The 21,052-nt window shown below is 39.7% G+C and overlaps 2 protein-coding genes across 4 annotated transcripts in view; one reads left to right on the plus strand and one right to left on the minus strand.

Moving 5' to 3' along the window:
* fancb (FA complementation group B) overlaps positions 1-10,829 on the plus strand; it is a 36,782-nt gene extending 25,953 nt beyond the window's left edge. The window contains exons 7-10 of one of the 3 annotated variants that reach the window (XM_067444689.1): positions 1,373-1,692; positions 2,588-2,816; positions 5,388-5,790; positions 10,145-10,829. In XM_067444689.1, the coding sequence (XP_067300790.1) occupies positions 1,373-1,692; positions 2,588-2,816; positions 5,388-5,790 (952 nt within the window). In that variant the 3' untranslated portion in view covers positions 10,145-10,829. The remainder of the gene's footprint in view (positions 1-1,372; positions 1,693-2,587; positions 2,817-5,387; positions 5,791-10,144) is intronic. The other 2 variants (XM_067444687.1, XM_067444688.1) reach the window with 2 other exon arrangements.
* A 6,504-nt stretch (positions 10,830-17,333) lies between these two features.
* glra2 (glycine receptor, alpha 2) overlaps positions 17,334-21,052 on the minus strand; it is a 55,544-nt gene continuing 51,825 nt past the window's right edge. The window contains exon 9 of the mRNA XM_067444695.1: positions 17,334-18,252. Coding sequence (XP_067300796.1) covers positions 18,022-18,252 — 231 coding nt within the window. The 3' untranslated portion in view covers positions 17,334-18,021. The remainder of the gene's footprint in view (positions 18,253-21,052) is intronic.

Raw genomic sequence — 21,052 nt, forward strand, 5'->3', positions numbered from 1 at the left:
GGGCAACCACCCAGTAGAGCATTACAATAATCTAGCGCTATATTAATAAAGGTTTGTTTATTAAGCGAGCAGGGCAACCACCCAGTAGAGCATTACAATAATCTAGCGCTATATTAATAAAGGTTTGCTTATTAAGCGAGCAGGGCAACCACCCAGTAGAGCATTACAATAATCTAGCGCTATATTAATAAAGGTTTGCTTATTAAGCGAGCAGGGCAACCACCCAGTAGAGCATTACAATAATCTAGCGCTATATTAATAAAGGTTTGCTTATTAAGCGAGCAGGGCAACCACCCAGTAGAGCATTACAATAATCTAGCCTTGAGCTCATGAACGCATCGACTAACTGTTCAGCATTTTGCATTGAAAGCATAAGGTTGTATTTCCGGAACACTTTATCGTATTCTGACCAAACTTGGTACATGTCGTCACAAGCATGACCCGAGGCTACATACTGCGTTTCGACGCAGCGCCACCTACTAGTCAAAATATAATGGCTATGAAAAATGGCTATGGCTAATGAAAAATGGCTATTTTTGCTTATAACTTCTGTACGGTTTGCACAAAAATGATAAAAGTGGTCTCATTAGATTCGGGGCAGCTTGCTGAGTTGAACGATATATACGATTTCCATTTCTGTGTTGAAGGAGCCTGAGAAGTTTCGAGCCTAGTTGTAAAATCAAATATTCACATGCTTATAACTTCAGGTGTGGTCGACCTATTTTCACCAGAGTCACTTCCTTAGATTCACGAATCTTTGCAGAGTCCAACGATACCAAACATGCTGGGTTTTGCCTTAAGGTTTGTTCAACGTTGTGATTTACCACTAAAACAACTTTCGCAAATATCTTCGAAACCGCTAGTCCTTAAGAGATGAAATCACTGTAGGAAAATAAATACAAATGTCTATAACTCCAAAATTAAAAGAGATATTTTCACCAAATTTGGCAGATTCCCGACTCTTCCCCAAGTCTAACGATAACGGCGTAAGATTTGTTTAACGTTTTGATTTAGCGTTAAAACAACGTTTGCGAATATCTTCGAAACCGTTAGTCCGATCGAGACGAAATCACCTCAGTAAAAAAAATACAAGTGTCTATAACTCCTAAATTAAAAGAGAAATCTCCACCAAATTTGGCATGCTTATGTATGGGGTCACTCTGAGGACACACACAAAAAGTTGTGGGACTTAGCCACATGGTGGCGATATAACTGAACAAAACATGACATTGGCTCAATACAACTCAATGTATTTATGAGTGTTTAGTTTTAAATTGTCTCCGAATGTCTTTACTCGTTGCAGATGATTAGGAATAAACTAATTTCAGATAGAATGCATCAATATTAATAACTGGTTTTACTCTTCCTGCAGGTCTGTAATGAATATTAGTGCTTTAATTGCGGTGGATTGTCGTCTAATCGGAGCCTCTTCCGTGATAAAGTCTGAGATTTTGCGGTTCGATCCGATCCGACGCTCTGAAGCCAGACTCACTCTGCTCGCCGTCACAGACGTGGCTCCATTATTAACTTTAGGCTGCTGCAGATGGCCAATCATGCTCCATTACAGCATCAGGGACTCTTCTGGATCTCCTCGAGCTTCGCTTTACTGCGGGCGGATCTCAGTGAGTCTCAGAGAGCTTTCCCTGGGGACGCTTCATCCACGACTATTACAGGACAGCACACTTAACACAGGTCAGTCTGTTTGTACACACACACACACACAAATACACACACTCATGCACGCACATACTCACACACACTCACTCACTCGCACACGCGCATACAAACACACACACACACACACACTCACTCGCACACAGACACACACACACACACACACACACTCACACACACACACACAGACACACACACACACACACACACACAAATACACACACTCATGCACGCACATACTCACACACACTCACTCACTCACACACGCGCATACACACACACACACACACACACACACTCGCACACAGACACACACACACACACACACACACTCACACACACACACACAGACACACACACACACACACACACAAATACACACACTCATGCACGCACATACTCACACACACTCACTCACTCACACACGCGCATACACACACACACACACACACACACTCACTCGCACACAGACACTAACTCTCACACACACACACTCACTCACAGACACACTCACTCAGTCACTCACAGACACACACTCACACGCGCACTCACACACACACACACACACACACACACTCACTCACTCACTCTCCCTCACTCACACGCACATACACACATACACACACACTCTCTCACACACACTCACACACACACACACACACACACACTCACACACACACTTGGATCTTGTTTTCTTTCCAATGTCTTTCAAATACAAATAAAAGTATTTGAATGTGTGCATGTGTTTGTGCGTGCGTGCTTGCGTGCGTGTGTGTGTGATGGGTAGGTTTAGGGGCAGTGTAAGGGGATAGAAAATACGGTTTGTACAGAATAAAAACCATTACGCCTATGGAATGTCCCCAAATGTCACAAAAACAAACGTGTGTGTGTGCGTGTGTGTGTGTGTGTTCAGACGAGGCCAGAGAGGACCTGCTCAGTCTGCTAGCGGTGTTAGATGTGAGCTCGCTCCTCATCCGGTGTTCGGATCACACACTGCCGGATGTGCCGAGATGGCTGCAGGACTCCCAGCATGCAGAGCGGCTGGCGGTCGACCCCCGCTTCACCTCTGACCCCGCTGACCTCAGGCTCTTCCGCTGGGAGCAGAGGTCGCCGTTTGAGGCCGTGCTGAGCGTCCACTGCAGGTGTGTTTGTCCATTTGACCTTTCTTTGATCTTAACTATGTCTTTTTTTACATAAAAGCTTACAGAAGCTACATTTTTGAGAGAATCGTCCTCAAAGTTTAATCAAAACGTGATCAGACATTCAGTTTTATATTTAGGTTATTTTCAGGGCTTTAAAATTAAAATATTTTTTTTTTCCATAAGGGAATAATAATTAAAAAACGTACATGGGTGTTTCTGCAACTACGGGCACTTTTGACTATCCCAATTTTTAAAAAATCAACCTTTTTGAATTTACATTTTAACCATCATGGTCTGTAATACATATAACAATGTACACAAAATGTAATGTAGTCGTTAAGATTTTAATCTGGAACATGTTTATTTTTTATGTTTTTGGGGTCATCTTCTTAAAAAGTGTCCTTACCGCAACGTTACAATAACGTTCATTCCATACATTTTCCTTTATTTGTTTCTAAAAAAAAATATCATATTTAAATAGCTTTTTCAAATGTTACGCAGTTTTGTAAATACTGATATAAAAATAATAATATACAAAATAGGGAATTTCATGTTTTTTTCTATGCCATGTAAAACATTAACAGTAGCCTTAGATGTCAATTGTCTCCATACGCACAAAATGTAAAATCTATTTTTTTTTGTAACAGATTTTGCAATTTCAATGTGTAAATCATGTCAGCTTAAGTGTTAAAATATTTTTTTTGCAAATGAAAATGTGAAAAAAATAGAAAAAGAGCAGTGCTGCGGTAATGCCATCTTGTGTCGGTAAGGACACAATGTTAAAGTGCCACGAAATCAAAAACAGGCTAAAGAACCACAGTAAAAGAAACCGGTATTGCATGCAAGATACTGCAAAACTGCTACTAAATAACTCTTTTAATTAACTCTTTTAACTGCTTTAAAAACATTTACATTTACATTTAATCATTTAGCAGACGCTTTTATCCAAAGCGACTTACAAAAAAGGGGAAAGCAATAGAAGCAACGAAACAAACAAGGCCAACAACCTGTAAGCGCTGTAAGAAGTCTCAGTTAATTAGCACAGTACACAGTTTTTTTTTTTGTTTTTTTTGGGACAAACAAACAAAAATTAATGGATAGTTAAGTGCTAAAAACATTGTCTCCTAAAGTTGATGCTGCACAAACCTTAGTAATAAAATAACACAAACCCATAGCACTAACAACATCTCACCACAACATTTTTTCTCATTAATGTACACACAGCACCCCATGATGTCAGAAAAACACAGAATTGTTGAAATTTTGCAGATTTATTAAAAAAGAAAAACTGAAATACCACATGGTCCTCAGTATTCAGACCCTTTCCTCAGTATTTAGTAGAAGCACCCTTTTGATCACAGAAACCGATCGGTTCGTGTCTTAAGACATCAGTGTGTCGTCAGGAGCAGCAGGGTGTGTGTGTGTTCTCGAAGCATGTTTGTTTTGCTCTCCTAGAATTGTTCCCCATTCACATCATTATATGACCGACACACAGCAACGGTTGAGTTAAAAATCTTCATTAGTGTTCTCCTGAAGAAACACACACACCTACATGTTGGGTCAGCAGATAAACACCACAGGCTCATTTTTGGGTGAACTAACCCTTAAAGCAGCTTCAGTGTTAAACAGGACAATATTGCAACAGAATTAGATTTGGCTGTACAGTCGTTCTGGAGAAAACAGTGATCAGCTTATTTTAATTTATCATAGAGAGACAATGTTGGCAGATCAGTATTATAGTTGATAGAGTTAATTTAGTAGTTCAATTTATTTGTATATTTAGTTGTATAACTTGGATCATAATGTTAGTGTCCCCAACTGAGCAAGCCAAGCCAAAGGCGTCCAAAGGAACCAAAACTCCCTCAGGCCATGATGGAGAAAAATAAACCTTGGAGAAACCAGACATATTGGAAACGTTATTATATGACCAACGGAGGACCATGTGGGAACATTCTGTTAACGCCCCAAATGTCATTGTAACGTTGCTAAGTGACCATAAAACAACCAAAAATGGAACGTGCCCCTAAAGTCACGCCGGAGACGGGTTTATTGAGGATGACGTGTCGATGAGGCAAATGCAGAGGAGACACTTCTGGGATATGTTGGTCATGTCTGGGAGCAGGTCCATCTGATCTGGATCATCAGGTGTTATGGGAAGTGTTCCCGCTTCCGGCTGACCTAGTTCATACAATGTTTATTTATATAGCACATTTAAAACAACCAAAGTCTACCAAAGTGCTGCACAGAGTACACAAAAACAGAACAGTCAACAAGATTATAAACAATAAGACAATCAATAAACACATAATGTAATGGACGAAGTGCATTAAAATAAAAGATCATTGCATAGCAAGTCACGGAATATTAAATGCATGGGCGAAGTAATACGTTTTAAGAGTAGACTTAAAAATGGACAAAGTTGAGGCAGCTCGAATATGATTTGGGAGACTATTCCACAGCTTAGGGCCAATTACAGAAAAAGCACGATCGCCTCTGTTTTTGAGACGCGCCCTTGGGGCGTTATAATGCTGTCTGACTATCAGATGCCATGTGTTCTCCATTCCTCTACAGGGATGACTTGCATTTGCTGCAGTTCCTGCATTCGTTGTGTGACTTCCTGCCGGCTTCGCATCACATCCAGCTGCTCTCGAGATCAAGCGGATCCGCTCGGGATCTGGCTCAGAATCTGGCTCCAAATCTGGCCCGGGCTCTGGAGACGGAGATGCTCAGGATAATGCAGGACTTGTCATCCGCTCTCCGGTGTGGTGAAGGAGAAACGACCGGACCAGAGTCGGACGCATCCTCAGAGCCGCTCCAGAGACTGAGGGAGGAGTGGCAGAGGGAGCGGGGGCGGTACCAAAACAGGCTCCGCCCCCTGGTGGATGGCCCCGCCTACAGCACACTCGTGGAGATGCTGATTGACACGCAGCTGCACGCTGATGAAGTCGCTCTGAAGGAGGCAGCTCATCTGTAGGTGAAGGAGGCATTGCTGTCTCAGCCAATGTTATTATTGTTGTAGTCAAGATCACCTAAACCGAGACCAAGACAAGACCAAAACTTTAAGTGGTTGAGACCAAGACAAGACCAAGACTTTGAGTGGTTGAGACCAAGACAAGACCAAGACTTTGAGTGGTTGAGACCAAGACAAGACCAAGACTTTGAGTGGTTGAGACCACGACAAGACCAAAACTTTGAGTGGTTGAGACCAAGACAAGACCAAAACTTTGAGGGTTTGAGACCAAGACAAGACCAAGACTTTGAGTGGTTGAGACCACGACAAGACCAAAACTTTGAGGGTTTGAGACCAAGACAAGACCAAAACTTTGAGTGGTTGAGACCAAGACAAGACCAAAACTTTGAGGGTTTGAGGCCAAGACAAGACCAAGACTTTGAGTGGTTGAGACCAAGACAAGACCAAAACTTTGAGTGGTTGAGACCAAGACAAGACCAAAACTTTGAGGGTTTGAGACCAAGACAAGACCAAGACTTTGAGTGGTTGAGACCAATACAAGACCAAAACTTTGAGTGGTTGAGACCAAGACAAGACCAAAACTTTGAGGGTTTTAGACCAAGACAAGACCAAGACTTTGAGTGGTTGAGACCAAGACAAGACCAAAACTTTGAGGGGTTGAGACCAAAACAAGACCAAAACTTTGAGGGGTTGAGACCAAGACCAAGACTTTGGGGGTTTACATTTATGCATTTGGCAGATGCTTTTATCCAAAGCGACTTACGTTGCATTTTAAGGTACACATTTTTGTCAATTCTTGCTTTCCCTGGGAATCGAACCCATGACTTTGGCATTGCTAGCGCCACGCTCTACTGGCTGAGCTACAGGAAAGTCCAGGGTTGAGACCAAGACAAGACCAAGACTTTGAGGGTTTGAGACCAAGACAAGGCCAAGACTTTGAGGGGGTGAGACCAAGACAAGACCAAGACTTTGAGGGGTTGAGACCAAGACAAGACCAAGACTTTGAGGGGGTGAGACCAAGACAAGACCAAGACTTTGAGGGGTTAAGACCAAGACAAGACCAAGACTTTGAGGGTTTGAGATCAAGACCAAGACTTTGAGGGGGTGAGACCAAGACAAGGCCAAGACTTTGAGGGGTTGAGACCAAGACAAGACCAAGACTTTGAGGGTTAAGACCAAGACAAGACCAAGACTTTGAGGGTTAAGACCAAGACAAGACCTAGACTTTGAGGGGTTGAGACCAAGACAAGACCCAGACTTTGAGGGTTTGAGACCAAGACTTTGAGGGTTTGAGACCAAGACTTTGAGGGGTTGAAACCAAGACAAGACTAAGACTTTGAGGGTTTGAACCCAAGACAAGACTAAGACTTTGAGGGTTTGAGACCAAGACAAGGCCAAGGCTTTGAGGGTTTGAGACCAAGACGAGACCAAGACTTTGAGGGGTTGAGACCAAGACTTTGAGGGGTTGAGACCAAGACAAGACCAAGACTTTTAGGGGTTGAAACCAAGACAAGACCAAGACTTTAAGGGTTTGAAACCAAGACAAGACCAAGACTTTGAGGGTTTGAAACCAAGACAAGACCAAGACTTTGAGGGGTTGAGACCAAGACAAGACAAAGACTTTGAGGGTTTGAAACCAAGACAAGACCAAGACTTTGAGGGGTTGAGACCAAGACAAGACCAAGACTCTGATGGGTTGAGACCAAGACTTTGAGGGGTTGAGACCAAGACTTTGAGGGGTTGAGACCAAGACAAGACCAAGACTTTGAGGGGTTGAGACCAAGACTTTGAGGGTTTGAGACCAAGACGAGACCAAGACTTTTAGGGGTTGAAACCAAGACTTTTAGGGTTTGAAACCAAGACAAGACCAAGACTTTGAGGGGTTGAGACCAAGACAAGACCAAGACTTTGAGGGTTTGAAACCAAGACAAGACCAAGACTTTGAGGGGTTGAGACCAAGACAAGACCAAGACTCTGATGGGTTGAGACCAAGACTTTGAGGGGTTGAGACCAAGACAAGACCAAGACTTTGAGGGTTTGAGACCAAGACGAGACCAAGACTTTTAGGGGTTGAAACCAAGACTTTTAGGGTTTGAAACCAAGACAAGACCAAGACTTTGAGGGGTTGAGACCAAGACAAGACCAAGACTTTGAGGGTTTGAAACCAAGACGAGACCAAGACTTTGAGGGGGTGAGACCAAGACAAGACCAAGACTTTGAGGGTTTAAGACCAAGACTTTGAGGGGTTGAAACCAAGACAAGACCAAGACTTTGAGGGTTTGAAGCCAAGACAAGACCAAGACTTTGAGGGTTTGAAACCAAGACAAGACCAAGACTTTGAGGGGTTGAGACCAAGACAAGACCAAGACTTTGAGGGTTTAAGACCAAGACTTTGAGGGGTTGAAACCAAGACAAGACCAAGACTTTGAGGGTTTGAAACCAAGACGAGACCAAGACTTTGAGGGGGTGAGACCAAGACAAGACCAAGACTTTGAGGGTTTAAGACCAAGACTTTGAGGGGTTGAAACCAAGACAAGACCAAGACTTTGAGGGTTTGAAGCCAAGACGAGACCAAGACTTTGAGGGGGTGAGACCAAGACAAGACCAAGACTTTGAGGGTTTAAGACCAAGACTTTGAGGGGTTGAAACCAAGACAAGACCAAGACTTTGAGGGTTTGAAGCCAAGACGAGACCAAGACTTTGAGGGGTTGAGACCAAGACAAGACCAAGACTTTGAGGGGTTGAGATCAAGACCAGACCAAGACTTTGAGGGTTTAAGACCAAGACCAGACCAGCACTCCCTAAATTCATCTAAAAGATCCATAGCTACTATCTGAGAAATGACTTATATTTAATGAATAAATGTAATTAGAATAGTAAGACACTATAGCGCTGTTACCAATCAAACCACTGACAATAAAATGAATGGCACAGAAGTTACATCTGCATTGGTACAATTACACCTGCATAAATAATGTTTAATTTAACATAGAAACATAATTTAACATTCACAGAATCATTTATTCAACTAATTTGTTCAAAGCAGCCGATTCATTTAATAACAAAACGCTGGAGAATTAGCAAAGATATAATTTAATATTAACTTCTTGTTTATTGAACGTTTGTATAATCAATATCATTTGCAATCACGCTTATATTCATCAAAACAGCTCTTGCTCTTTGTGATATTGCTTAATTATATTCTGTTATACAAAAATAAACTAAATCTCAGAATTTGTGTGGGCATTTATATACATTTTGGGCACTTTTGAGACAATGCTGCGTTGATTTTGATCCCGGCAGCACAGTAACAAAAGAAATCACATTACACAGAAGTTTTACGTCAAATCACATTAATGATGTTAAATCAGACAATGCACGACAGGTTAGTTAGTTAGTTAGTTAGTTAGTTCGTTAGTTAGTTAGTTAGTTAGTTAGTTAGTTAGTTAGTTAGTTCGTTAGTTAGTTAGTTAGTTAGTTAGTTCGTTAGTTAGTTAGTTAGTTAGTTAGTTAGTTCGTTAGTTAGTTAGTTAGTTAGTTAGTTAGTTAGTTAGTTAGTTCGTTAGTTCGTTAGTTAGTTAGTTAGTTAGTTAGTTAGTTAGTTAGTTCGTTCGTTCGTTCGTTAGTTAGTTCGTTAGTTAGTTAGTTAGTTAGTTAGTTAGTTAGTTCGTTAGTTCGTTAGTTAGTTAGTTAGTTAGTTAGTTAGTTAGTTAGTTCGTTAGTTAGTTAGTTAGTTAGTTAGTTCGTTCGTTAGTTAGTTAGTTAGTTCGTTAGTTCGTTAGTTCGTTTGTTAGTTTAAAACATTTAAAATTTCACATTGGCATATATACAAACATACAAAAAAAATCAATCTGATTGAAGATAATCATAATTAATGATTATGATTAATAATCAGATAAAATGAAATAACAAAATGAGATGACCAGACCAGCTGGCCATCAATTAACATTGGAAGATGAATTTAAAAACGATTGCTTGGGGAAGAAAAGATAGTCTGGACCTAGTTTTTGTACATCTGGAAACACAATCATCGTCTAGATGGCAGACGGTTTAGGGATTATCCCATCAGTTGTGGTCTTGAGATAAAATCCGGAGTCCTCTAAGTCTGAGACCGAGACCTTCAAAAAACGGACTGCTCTCGAGTACTACAGCACTACATTTTATGATTTTCTAATGGTGCATTAGTGGCAAAAAATAACAGGATATGAGTTGGAAGTGATGTAAATGTGACATTTTTAGTGTCTTGGTAGAGATGCAGGAACTTCACAGCCTGATTAAATGAATAAATTAAATAACGCATGATTTTCTATAGGAAGGGAACTGAAGCATCTCTTCGTATCTTTCTGTTTTGATCCAGATCCACGCTGAATGTTTAACCAGCCCTTTCTGCTCGAGTCTCCGTGCCTCTTAAGATTCTCCAGGGCTTCACGGCTCTAATACTTCAGTGACATTTCCACAGGAAGCACTTAAGATGGCCGCCACGACCCCGTCAGTCACGCCTCGGCCTGCAGTTTGTCCTCCGCAGGGAAACACATGTGCAGACACACACCATCCATTACTGGAAGTGTGTGTGTGTGTGTGAGTGTGTGGGGGTGTGTGTGTGTGTGTGTGGGTGTGTGTGTGTGTGTTTACTGCTGACAATAAAGGGTTGGATGCACAAGCCTTTCGGTGGCCTTATATATACTGTATATTCAAAGTTGCAAATAAAAGAATATTATTGGACCAGGCTTTACCAAAAAAAAATACTGTTTTATTCGTTCTACTTTAAAATGTCACATTTAATGGACGTGTGGGCTTGTTTTTGTGAAATATCAGGACACAAATGTGTATAATGCCATGGGTATGACACAGGTATTACAGGAGAGGGTGAAATATGAGGACATTACCCATGGCCCCACTTTACAAAAGGCTTATAAATCACACAGGAGGAGTTTTTATGAGAAAGTAAAAATGCAGAATGTGTGTGTGTGTGTGTGTGTGTGTGTGTGTGTGTGTGTGTGTGTGTGTGTGTGTGTGTGTGTGTGTGTGTGTGTGTGTGTGTGTGTGAGTGTGATGGGTAGGTATATTCAATATATACGATATACAATACTGTTTGTACAGTATAAAAAACATTACGCCTATGGAATCCCCACTTTTCACAAAAACAAAAAAGAACACTGATGATCTCTTCACCACGGCTCCTGTTAGTGGGTGGGATATATTAGGCAGCAAGTGAACATGTTGTCCTCAGAGTTGATGTGTGTGAAGCAGGAGAAATGGGCAAGCGTAAGGATTTGAGCGAGTTTGGCCAGATTGTGACGGCTAGACGACTGGGTCAGAGCATCTCCAAAACTGCAGCTCTTGTGGGCTGTTCCCGGTCTGCAGTGGTCAGTATCTATCAAAAGTGCTCCAAGGAAGGACCAGTGGAGAACCGGCCACAGGGTCATGGGCGGCCAAGGCTCATTGATGACCGTGGGGAGCGAAGGCTGGCCCGTGGGGTCCGATCAAACAGACGAGCTACTGGAGCTCAAACTGCTCCAGAAGTTAATGCTGGTTCTGATAGAAAGCTGTCAGAATACACAGAGCAGCTCAGTTTGAGGCGTATGGGGCGGCAGGGTGACCTCTGACCCCTGACCCCGCCGAAAGCACCAACAGTGGCACGTGAGCATCAGAACTGGACCACGGAGCGATGGAAGAAGGTGGCCTGGTCTGAGGAATCACGTGTTCTTCTACATCACGTGGATGGCCGGGTGTGTGTTTGTGGATTGCATTAAATAGTTTGTTTAATGTTGCTATTTCTGTCAAATCCACCCCATGCTGTGGTGTTTAATAACAGTCCACATGCGTTTAATTTAATCTGTGCTTTTCCTTTCTTATGCCAGACTCTGACATGACCAGATAAACCGTGTTTTCAGACAGACCAGAGCAAACAGAAGCGGCACTGACAATATTTCTAACAATCATCCACTTCGAGTGTCCTCGCAGCTGCCAGCGTTACCATGGCAACCGCATCAGCACCGCAACACCTTCCGTCTCAGTCTGGAGAGCATGTCTGAGATCAGCAGGGATGGTGAGTGTGGTTGTCATGTAACGTTTCTATTTTTGAAGAATTGCTTTGTTGCATTTCATCGAAAAAAAGTTAAGTTTGACTATACATTAATAACAGGGAAATATTTATATACACTCACCTAAAGGATTATTAGGAACACCTGTTCAATTTCTCATTAATGCAATGATCTAATCAGCCAATCACATGGCAGTTATTCAGTGCATTTAGGGGTGTGGTCCTGGTCAAGACAATCTCCTGAACTCCAGACTGAATGTCAGAATGGGAAAGAAAGGTGATTTAAGCCGTTTTGAGCGTGGCATGGTTGTTGGTGCCAGACGGGCCGGTCTGAGTATTTCACAATCTGCTCAGTTACTGGGATTTACACACACAACCATTTCTAGGGTTTACAAAGAATGGTGTGAGAAGGGAAGAGCATCCAGTATGCAGCAGTCCTGTGGGAGAAAATGCCTTGTTGATGCTCGAGGTCAGAGGAGAATGGGCCGACTGATTCAAGCTGATAGAAGAGCAACTTTGACTGAAATAACCACTCGTTACAACCGAGGTATGCAGCAAAGCATTTGTGAAGCCACAACACACACAACCTTGAGGTGGATGGGCTACAACAGCAGAAGACCCCACCGGGTACCACTCATCTCCACTACACTTTCTGTTGAGACATTCAGATGGTAGAGTCAGAATCTGGCGTAAACAGAATGAGAACATGGATCCATCATGCCTTGTTACCACTGTGCAGGGTGGTGTAATGGTGTGGGGGGTGTTTTCTTGGCACACTTTAGGCCCCTTAGTGCCAATTGGGCATCGTTTAAATGCCACGGCCTACCTGAGCATTGTTTCTGACCATGTCCATCCCTTTATGACCACCATGTCCCCATCCTCTGATGGCTACTTCCAGCAGGATAATGCACCATGTCACAAAGCTCCAATCATTTCAAATTGGTTTCTTGAACATGACAATGAGTTGACTGAACTAAAATGGCCGCCACAGTCCCCAGATCTCAACCCAATAGAGCATCTTTGGGATGTGGTGGAACGGGAGCTTCGTGCCCTGGATGTGCATCCCACAAATCTCCACCAACTGCAAGATGCTCTCCTATCAATATGGGCCGACATTTCTATAGAATGCTTTCAGCAGCTTGTTGATCAATGCCACGCAGAATTAAGGCAGTTCTGAAGGAGAAAGGGGGTCAGACACAGTATTAGTGTGTGCTCCTAATAATCCTTTAGGGGAGTGTATATATATATATACAGTCTTGTTCAAAATAATAGCAGTACAATGTGACTAACCAGAATAATCAAGGTTTTTAGTATATTTTTTATTGCTACGTGGCAAACAAGTTACCAGTAGGTTCAGTAGATTGTCAGAAAACAAACAAGCATTCATGATATGCACGCTCTTAAGGCTGTGCAATTGGGCAATTAGTTGAAAGGGGTGTGTTCAAAAAAATAGCAGTGTCTACCTTTGACTGTACAAACTCAAAACTATTTTGTATTTGTATTTTTTTTTTCTTCTGGGATTTAGCAATCCTGTGAATCACTAAACTAATATTTAGTTGTATGACCACAGTTTTTTAAAACTGCTTGACATCTGTGTGGCATGGAGTCAACCAACTTGTGGCACCTCTCAGCTGTTATTCCACTCCATGATTCTTTAACAACATTCCACAATTCATTCACATTTCTTGGTTTTGCTTCAGATTGGATTAAGGTCTGGAGATTGGGCTGGCCACTCCATAACATTAATTTTGTTGGTTTGGAACCAAGACTTTGCCCGTTTACTAGTGTGTTTTGGGTCATTGTCTTGTTGAAACAACCGTTTCAAGGGCATGTCCTCTTCAGCATAGGGCAACATGACCTCTTCAAGTATTTTAACATATGCAAACTGATCCATGATCCCTGGTATGCGATAAATAGGCCCAACACCATAGTAGGAGAAACATGCCCATATCATGATGCTTGCACCTCCATGCTTCACTGTCTTCACTGTGTACTGTGGCTTGAATTCAGAGTTTGGGGGTCGTCTCACAAACTGCCTGTGGCCCTTGGACCCAAAAAGAACAATTTTACTCTCATCAGTCCACAAAATGTTCCTCCATTTCTCTTTAGGCCAGTTGATGTGTTCTTTGGCAAATTGTAACCTCTTCTGCACATGCCTTTTTTTTAACAGAGGGACTTTGCGGGGGATTCTTGAAAATAGATTAGCTTCACACAGACGTCTTCTAACTGTCACAGTACTTACAGGTAACTCCAGACTGTCTTTGATCATCCTGGAGGTGATCATTGGCTGAGCCTTTGCCATTCTGGTTATTCTTCTATCCATTTTGATGGTTGTCTTCCGTTTTCTTCCACGTCTCTCTGGTTTTGCTCTCCATTTTAAGGCATTGGAGATCATTTTAGCTGAACAGCCTATCATTTTTTGCACCTCTTTATAGGTTTTCCCCTCTCTAATCAACTTTTTAATCAAAGTACGCTGTTCTTCTGAACAATGTCTTGAACGACCCATTTTCCTCAGCTTTCAAATGCATGTTCAACAAGTGTTGGCTTCATCCTTAAATAGGGGCCACCTGATTCACACCTGTTTCTTCACAAAATTGATGACCTCAGTGATTGAATGCTACACTGCTATTTTTTTGAACACACCCCTTTCAACTAATTGCCCAATTGCACAGCCTTAAGAGCGTGCATATCATGAATGCTGGGTCTTGTTTGTTTTCTGACAATCTACTGAACCTACTGGTAACTTGTTTGCCACGTAGCAATAAAAAATATACTAAAAACCTTGATTATTCTGGTTAGTCACATTGTACTGCTATTATTTTGAACAAGACTGTATATATATATAGTTTAATTTAGCCACTGTATCAAATAAATACCTTCGTTTGTGTTTGTTCTCTTCTAAGAGTATTGGCGTTAGACTATTTTCGGTAACGGAGTGTCTATTTATACCGAGTGCAAATAGCACACCTTGTTTTCTCTGCCTAACATTGGGCCTCATTCATGATACACAAGCTGAATGAATTTGTGTGTAAAACACCGCTATGACGTAAATTTTCGTATTAATGAAAATGTTCATATTTTCACAATTTAAAGCTCCACTGTGTGATATTTCCCCCCATCTAGCGGTGTAAAGGTATATGACCATCCAGTGAATAATAGCTTCTGTTCCTCTCAATTCTGATTTCGTTTTAACTCCTACGGTGGCCGATTTAGTCCAAGATTAACACGGGAATCCCCCTCTTCCTTTATGTCCCTCTTTGGCTACTGTACTTTCAAGATGGAGGAGCAACATGGCGACCGGCATTCGAACCCCTCACCCGTATGTGTTTTCAACGGCATATTATAAACTTACGAGAATACTTTATTACTTAAAAGAAGTAAATATACATTAATGAGCACATACATTTATAGATATATGCAGAGTGTTTTTAGCTAAGAATAAACTAAAAAAGTTACACAGTGTAGCTTTAAGCACTAAAGAAATGTGCTTGTCCAGAAAAGTTTGATTTTCTTTCTTTTTTTTGTAAATTGATGATTTATTCTGAAGCAGTATTCTCACCAGTGTTCAATTCAGCTTTGGCATAATTTTTAAATCTGCATATCTGTGATATTTTTACCTTTTATAAAGGGCATTTTCCCCTAATCTTATTAAATATAGGCTACGCTTCAGGTTTCGTATTATATTGTTAAATTTGATCTATACAATAAATTACAATAAGACACTATAGGGCTGTTACCAATCAAATTACATAATTTACACTGAAAAATTACAACTGCATTAAATAATGCGATTCGTATTTTTGAAGAGACAAATAAGAAATGTCGGAAAGTATGTTTAAACATGAATCTAAACCACCAGTAGGTGGCAGCAGGTGAGTCTTAATGAGTGAGCCATTGCATCTAAAATGTAAGTGACTTAATGTTAATTCATTGTCTAATGAACTGTCATATGAAATCAGTGTCATTTTCAGTCGTGATGGTATTCAGGAAAACACTCTTGGTTCTGTGATGTTGTTTAACTGTATCATATGTTATAAATATAAAAACTTCACATTGTGAATGTTTAGCTCAGTTTTTCAGTGTGAGCGGCGCTCATGTTGTGATTTCTTCTCGTTCGCCACTTACACTAAATTAATGATCATTCTTGCATTTTGGGATTCTAGTTATTTTTTGTTATTGGCGTTTTAATCAGCTTGTCCGTTTGGCCGGTAAAATTCTCTTTCACTTGCCCCTTTAAAAAATCCACTTAATTTACACTCTTGCCTTGGTGAACTAGTTAACTCTTATTCTGACTAGGTAGGCCTTTCTGTATGCAGTAACACTTTCCTTTCACTATGTGCGAAATACCTCTAGTTTAGTTAGGGGCTCTTAAAAAGGGACGGATACATTTTTCCTGTTGCAAGGATTTTATTACCTAGTGATTTTCGATGCCCAATAATTGGCTCAGTAGATCTGAAATATGAAAATGTTCAGCTTATGCAGCATTTATTAGGTTATGCCAATTGATTATGTAAACAATTTATTACGTGTCACAGCCATGAGAAAACAGACTAATCTACATCATACCATAATGAAAGACAACTTGATGCTTTGATCTTCACTGTTATGTGTTCTACAAAATACAAAGCAATTGAGACAAAAGCTGAGAGAAGAGTCATGACATGGATAAATGCCAAAAGGCGTGTGTGTGTGTGTGTGTGTGTGTGTGTGTGTGTGTGTGTGTGTGTGTGTGTGTGTGTGTGTGTGTGTGTGTGTGTGTGTGTGTGTGTGTGTGTGTGTGTGTGTGTGTGTGTGTGTGTGTGTGTGTGTGTGTGTGTGTGTGTGTGTATTACACTATATTTTAAAATTATACCACATTTTTACAAATGAATATATGATATACACATTATATAACGCATTTTCAAATTGTATAGTGATTATATAGTGTAATATTTTATATATACAAATATTAAAAACATTTTGTAATTATATATGTATATATATATATATATATGTATATAGTATATACATACATACATATTGTATTTTAAAATATTAATATATATAAATTATTTATAAAAACCAATATATATATAAAAGTATTTAAAATATGTATAATATAATGTAATGTATATATTTAAAAATCTGATATCAAATTGTAATATATTACAATTGAATATACTTTTTTTAAATATATTTATATTTTACAATTTGATATAAGATCTATGTATGTATATGTGTGTGTATATATATATATATATATATATATATATATATATATATGTGTGTGTGTGTGTGTGTGTGTGTGTGTATATATATATAAATTACATTTTAAAATATTTATATATTTTATATACTGTAAATACATTATTATTATTTTTAAAATGTATATCATATTTTTAAATATATATATATATATATATATTTAAAAATATGATATTGTTTATTTTTTTTAATCTTCTATCAAATTGTAAAATATAAATATTACAATTTAATATTATGTATGTGTATATATATATATAAACATACACACTGAACAAAATTATAAACGCAAAACTTTTGTTTTTGTATTTTTCATGAGCTGAACTCAAAGATCTAAGACTTTTTCTACACAAAAAAATGATATCTGTAATATCCAAATATCTAGTGCGACCATAATTATCCTTTTCCAATGATCCTGCTGTCTAATCAGCATCTGGATACGCCACACCTGTGAGGAGGACGGATTATCTCGGCAAAAGAGAAGTGCTCAATAACACAGCTCATGAAAAATGGGGGCAAAAACAAAAGTATTGTGTTTATAATTTTGTTCAGTGTATATTAATATAATTATATAAAATATTATTATATTTACTGAGTTTTCTACCATTTTATATTATCGTGTTATTATATTTCTTAATTGTGTGTGTGTGTGTGTGTGTGTGATGGGTAGGTTTAGGGGCAGTGTAAGGGGATAGAAAATATGGTTTGTACAGTATAAAAACCATTACACCTATGGAATGTCTTCACATATCACAAAAACAAACGTGTGTGGGACCGAAGTTTGATGACTAGATTCATGAAAACAATCAAGATCCAAAAGCCAATCATATAAAACAGCGTCTCTCGTATGAAACCGTTCAGCGACGACAGAAGAAGCTGCGGTCGCGCACAGATATCCAGGTTAAATCGAGCCTTTCTGTCCACAGTCTTTGGGAGGAGCTAGGCTTTAATTAGGCTTTCCTGGCGCTCTCGTGTCTGATGATCTTGTATGTGATCCAGTAGAAGACGTTAAAGATTAGGAACACCAGTGGGAACGCGGCTCTGGATATCGTGTCGATCCGCTTGGCTCGGTCCACAAACTTCTTCCGGCTGGGCTCCGGGTCCTTCGGGATGGCTCCGGGCGGGCCACTTTTGACCGCGCCGCTGTTGAAGTGAAGGCGGCCATCTTGTAGCTCGTCCTCCTGCGTGTTCAGAAATAAAGACGGAGTGTTATTGAGCGCATTTACATGCACATCAGTAAGCTGATAACACACATATCGGTTTATTGAAATAACCAGTTTTCCCCGTTTACATGGAAACCAGCACAGCAAAAAAATGCTTTTCTTACTTAGTATTTTTATCTCGTTTCTAGTCAGAATATCTGAAAATTCTTACATTAAGAAACATTTAATAGACAAGTATTGTTTTGGGAAAAAATAACTCAAAATGAAGAGTTTTTGCTTTATGTATTTATATATATATATATAGGCTACTTAAAGCAAAATATGAGAGTTATATATTTTTGCTCTACATTTTTGGGAATTAGATCTTCTCGTTTTTTTACTGTTTGTGATAAAACTTAAATCATGTTTCACAGTTGATGAAGAACACATGTTGAGAGGTTTTTTCACAGGGGTTAATACTCCAGATATTCAAGATCCTTTTGTTACGGTCGGGAACACACAAAGGAAATGGTGCGAGGACTCAAGTGCAGAAATAAAAGATTTATTTACAAAAATAAACAGAAAATAAAACCCACGAGGGGGCAAAATATAGTGATGGGACATCTGAAGCGAGGCTCCGGAGCTTGTGTCGAGCAAAAAGGGGCGTTCCAGATGAAGCCCCGATTCGAGGCTTGTATCGTTTCCGTGAAAATCACGTGACGATGACAAACGAGGCCTCGTTTTCTGTTGAATACGTCATTGCTTCATTCGGAGTATCGCTTTCGGACAAAAGTGGTTCGAAACCTCGCGCCTCTTGTGGGGTTTGCAGTAGGCATTTGCATTGGTGTTGAGGTGTTGGTTGTATGTAGTAGTGATATCATTATATATCATAGCTGTATTATATTACATTATACTTAGTTTAGTAGATTATTAGAGTAAATTATACATAGTTCAGTAGATTATTAGAGTAAATTACCCTATATCTAGTTGTAATACCTATACTACGTAATATATACAGTCTTGTTCAAAATAATAGCAGTACAATGTGACTAACCAGAATAATCAAGGTTTTTAGTATATTTTTTATTGCTACGTGGCAAACAAGTTACCAGTAGGTTCAGTAGATTCTCAGAAAACAAACAAGACCCAGCATTCATGATATGCACGCTCTTAAGGCTGTGCAATTGGGCAATTAGTTGAAAGGGGTGTGTTCAAAAAAATAGCAGTGTGGCATTCAATCACTGAGGTCATCAATTTTGTGAAGAAACAGGTGTGAATCAGGTGGCCCCTATTTAAGGATGAAGCCAACACTTGTTGAACATGCATTTGAAAGCTGAGGAAAATGGGTCGTTCAAGACATTGTTCAGAAGAACAGCGTACTTTGATTAAAAAGTTGATTAGAGAGGGGAAAACCTATAAAGAGGTGCAAAAAATGATAGGCTGTTCAGCTAAAATGATCTCCAATGCCTTAAAATGGAGAGCAAAACCAGAGAGACGTGGAAGAAAACGGAAGACAACCATCAAAATGGATAGAAGAATAACCAGAATGGCAAAGGCTCAGCCAATGATCACCTCCAGGATGATCAAAGACAGTCTGGAGTTACCTGTAAGTACTGTGACAGTTAGAAGACGTCTGTGTGAAGCTAATCTATTTTCAAGAATCCCCCGCAAAGTCCCTCTGTTAAAAAAAAGGCATGTGCAGAAGAGGTTACAATTTGCCAAAGAACACATCAACTGGCCTAAAGAGAAATGGAGGAACATTTTGTGGACTGATGAGAGTAAAATTGTTCTTTTTGGGTCCAAGGGCCACAGGCAGTTTGTGAGACGACCCCCAAACTCTGAATTCAAGCCACAGTACACAGTGAAGACAGTGAAGCATGGAGGTGCAAGCATCATGATATGGGCATGTTTCTCCTACTATGGTGTTGGGCCTATTTATCGCATACCAGGGATCATGGATCAGTTTGCATATGTTAAAATACTTGAAGAGGTCATGTTGCCCTATGCTGAAGAGGACATGCCCTTGAAACGGTTGTTTCAACAAGACAATGACCCAAAACACACTAGTAAACGGGCAAAGTCTTGGTTCCAAACCAACAAAATTAATGTTATGGAGTGGCCAGCCCAATCTCCAGACCTTAATCCAATTGAGAACTTGTGGGGTGATATCAAAAATGCTGTTTCTGAAGCAAAACCAAGAAATGTGAATGAATTGTGGAATGTTGTTAAAGAATCATGGAGTGGAATAACAGCTGAGAGGTGCCACAAGTTGGTTGACTCCTTTTAAAAAACTGTGGTCATACAACTAAATATTAGTTTAGTGATTCACAGGATTGCTAAATCCCAGAAAAAAAAATGTTTGTACAAAATAGTTTTGAGTTTGTACAGTCAAAGGTAGACACTGCTATTTTTTTGAACACACCCCTTTCAACTAATTGCCCAATTGCACAGCCTTAAGAGCGTGCATATCATGAATGCTGGGTCTTGTTTGTTTTCTGAGAATCTACTGAACCTACTGGTAACTTGTTTGCCACGTAGCAATAAAAAATATACTAAAAACCTTGATTATTCTGGTTAGTCACATTGTACTGCTATTATTTTGAACAAGACTGTATATATATATATATAGCCTATATTAGTAGTAGGCCTAGTGTTATTATTATATATATATTATTGCTATTATTATTATTAATATTATTATAAGACTAGACTGTATTAGGGAAAGCTTTTCCCATCCCTGTTGCAGTTTGCTGCTCCACAATTCCAGTCCCATAAGCACTGCACTCACAATCATTTATTTACAATCATTCTGGGCATTCACTCATCACTAACCCAAAGA

Source organism: Pseudorasbora parva, chromosome 5 (genome assembly GCF_024679245.1).
Source record: "Pseudorasbora parva isolate DD20220531a chromosome 5, ASM2467924v1, whole genome shotgun sequence".
Taxonomy (NCBI): domain Eukaryota; kingdom Metazoa; phylum Chordata; class Actinopteri; order Cypriniformes; family Gobionidae; genus Pseudorasbora; species Pseudorasbora parva.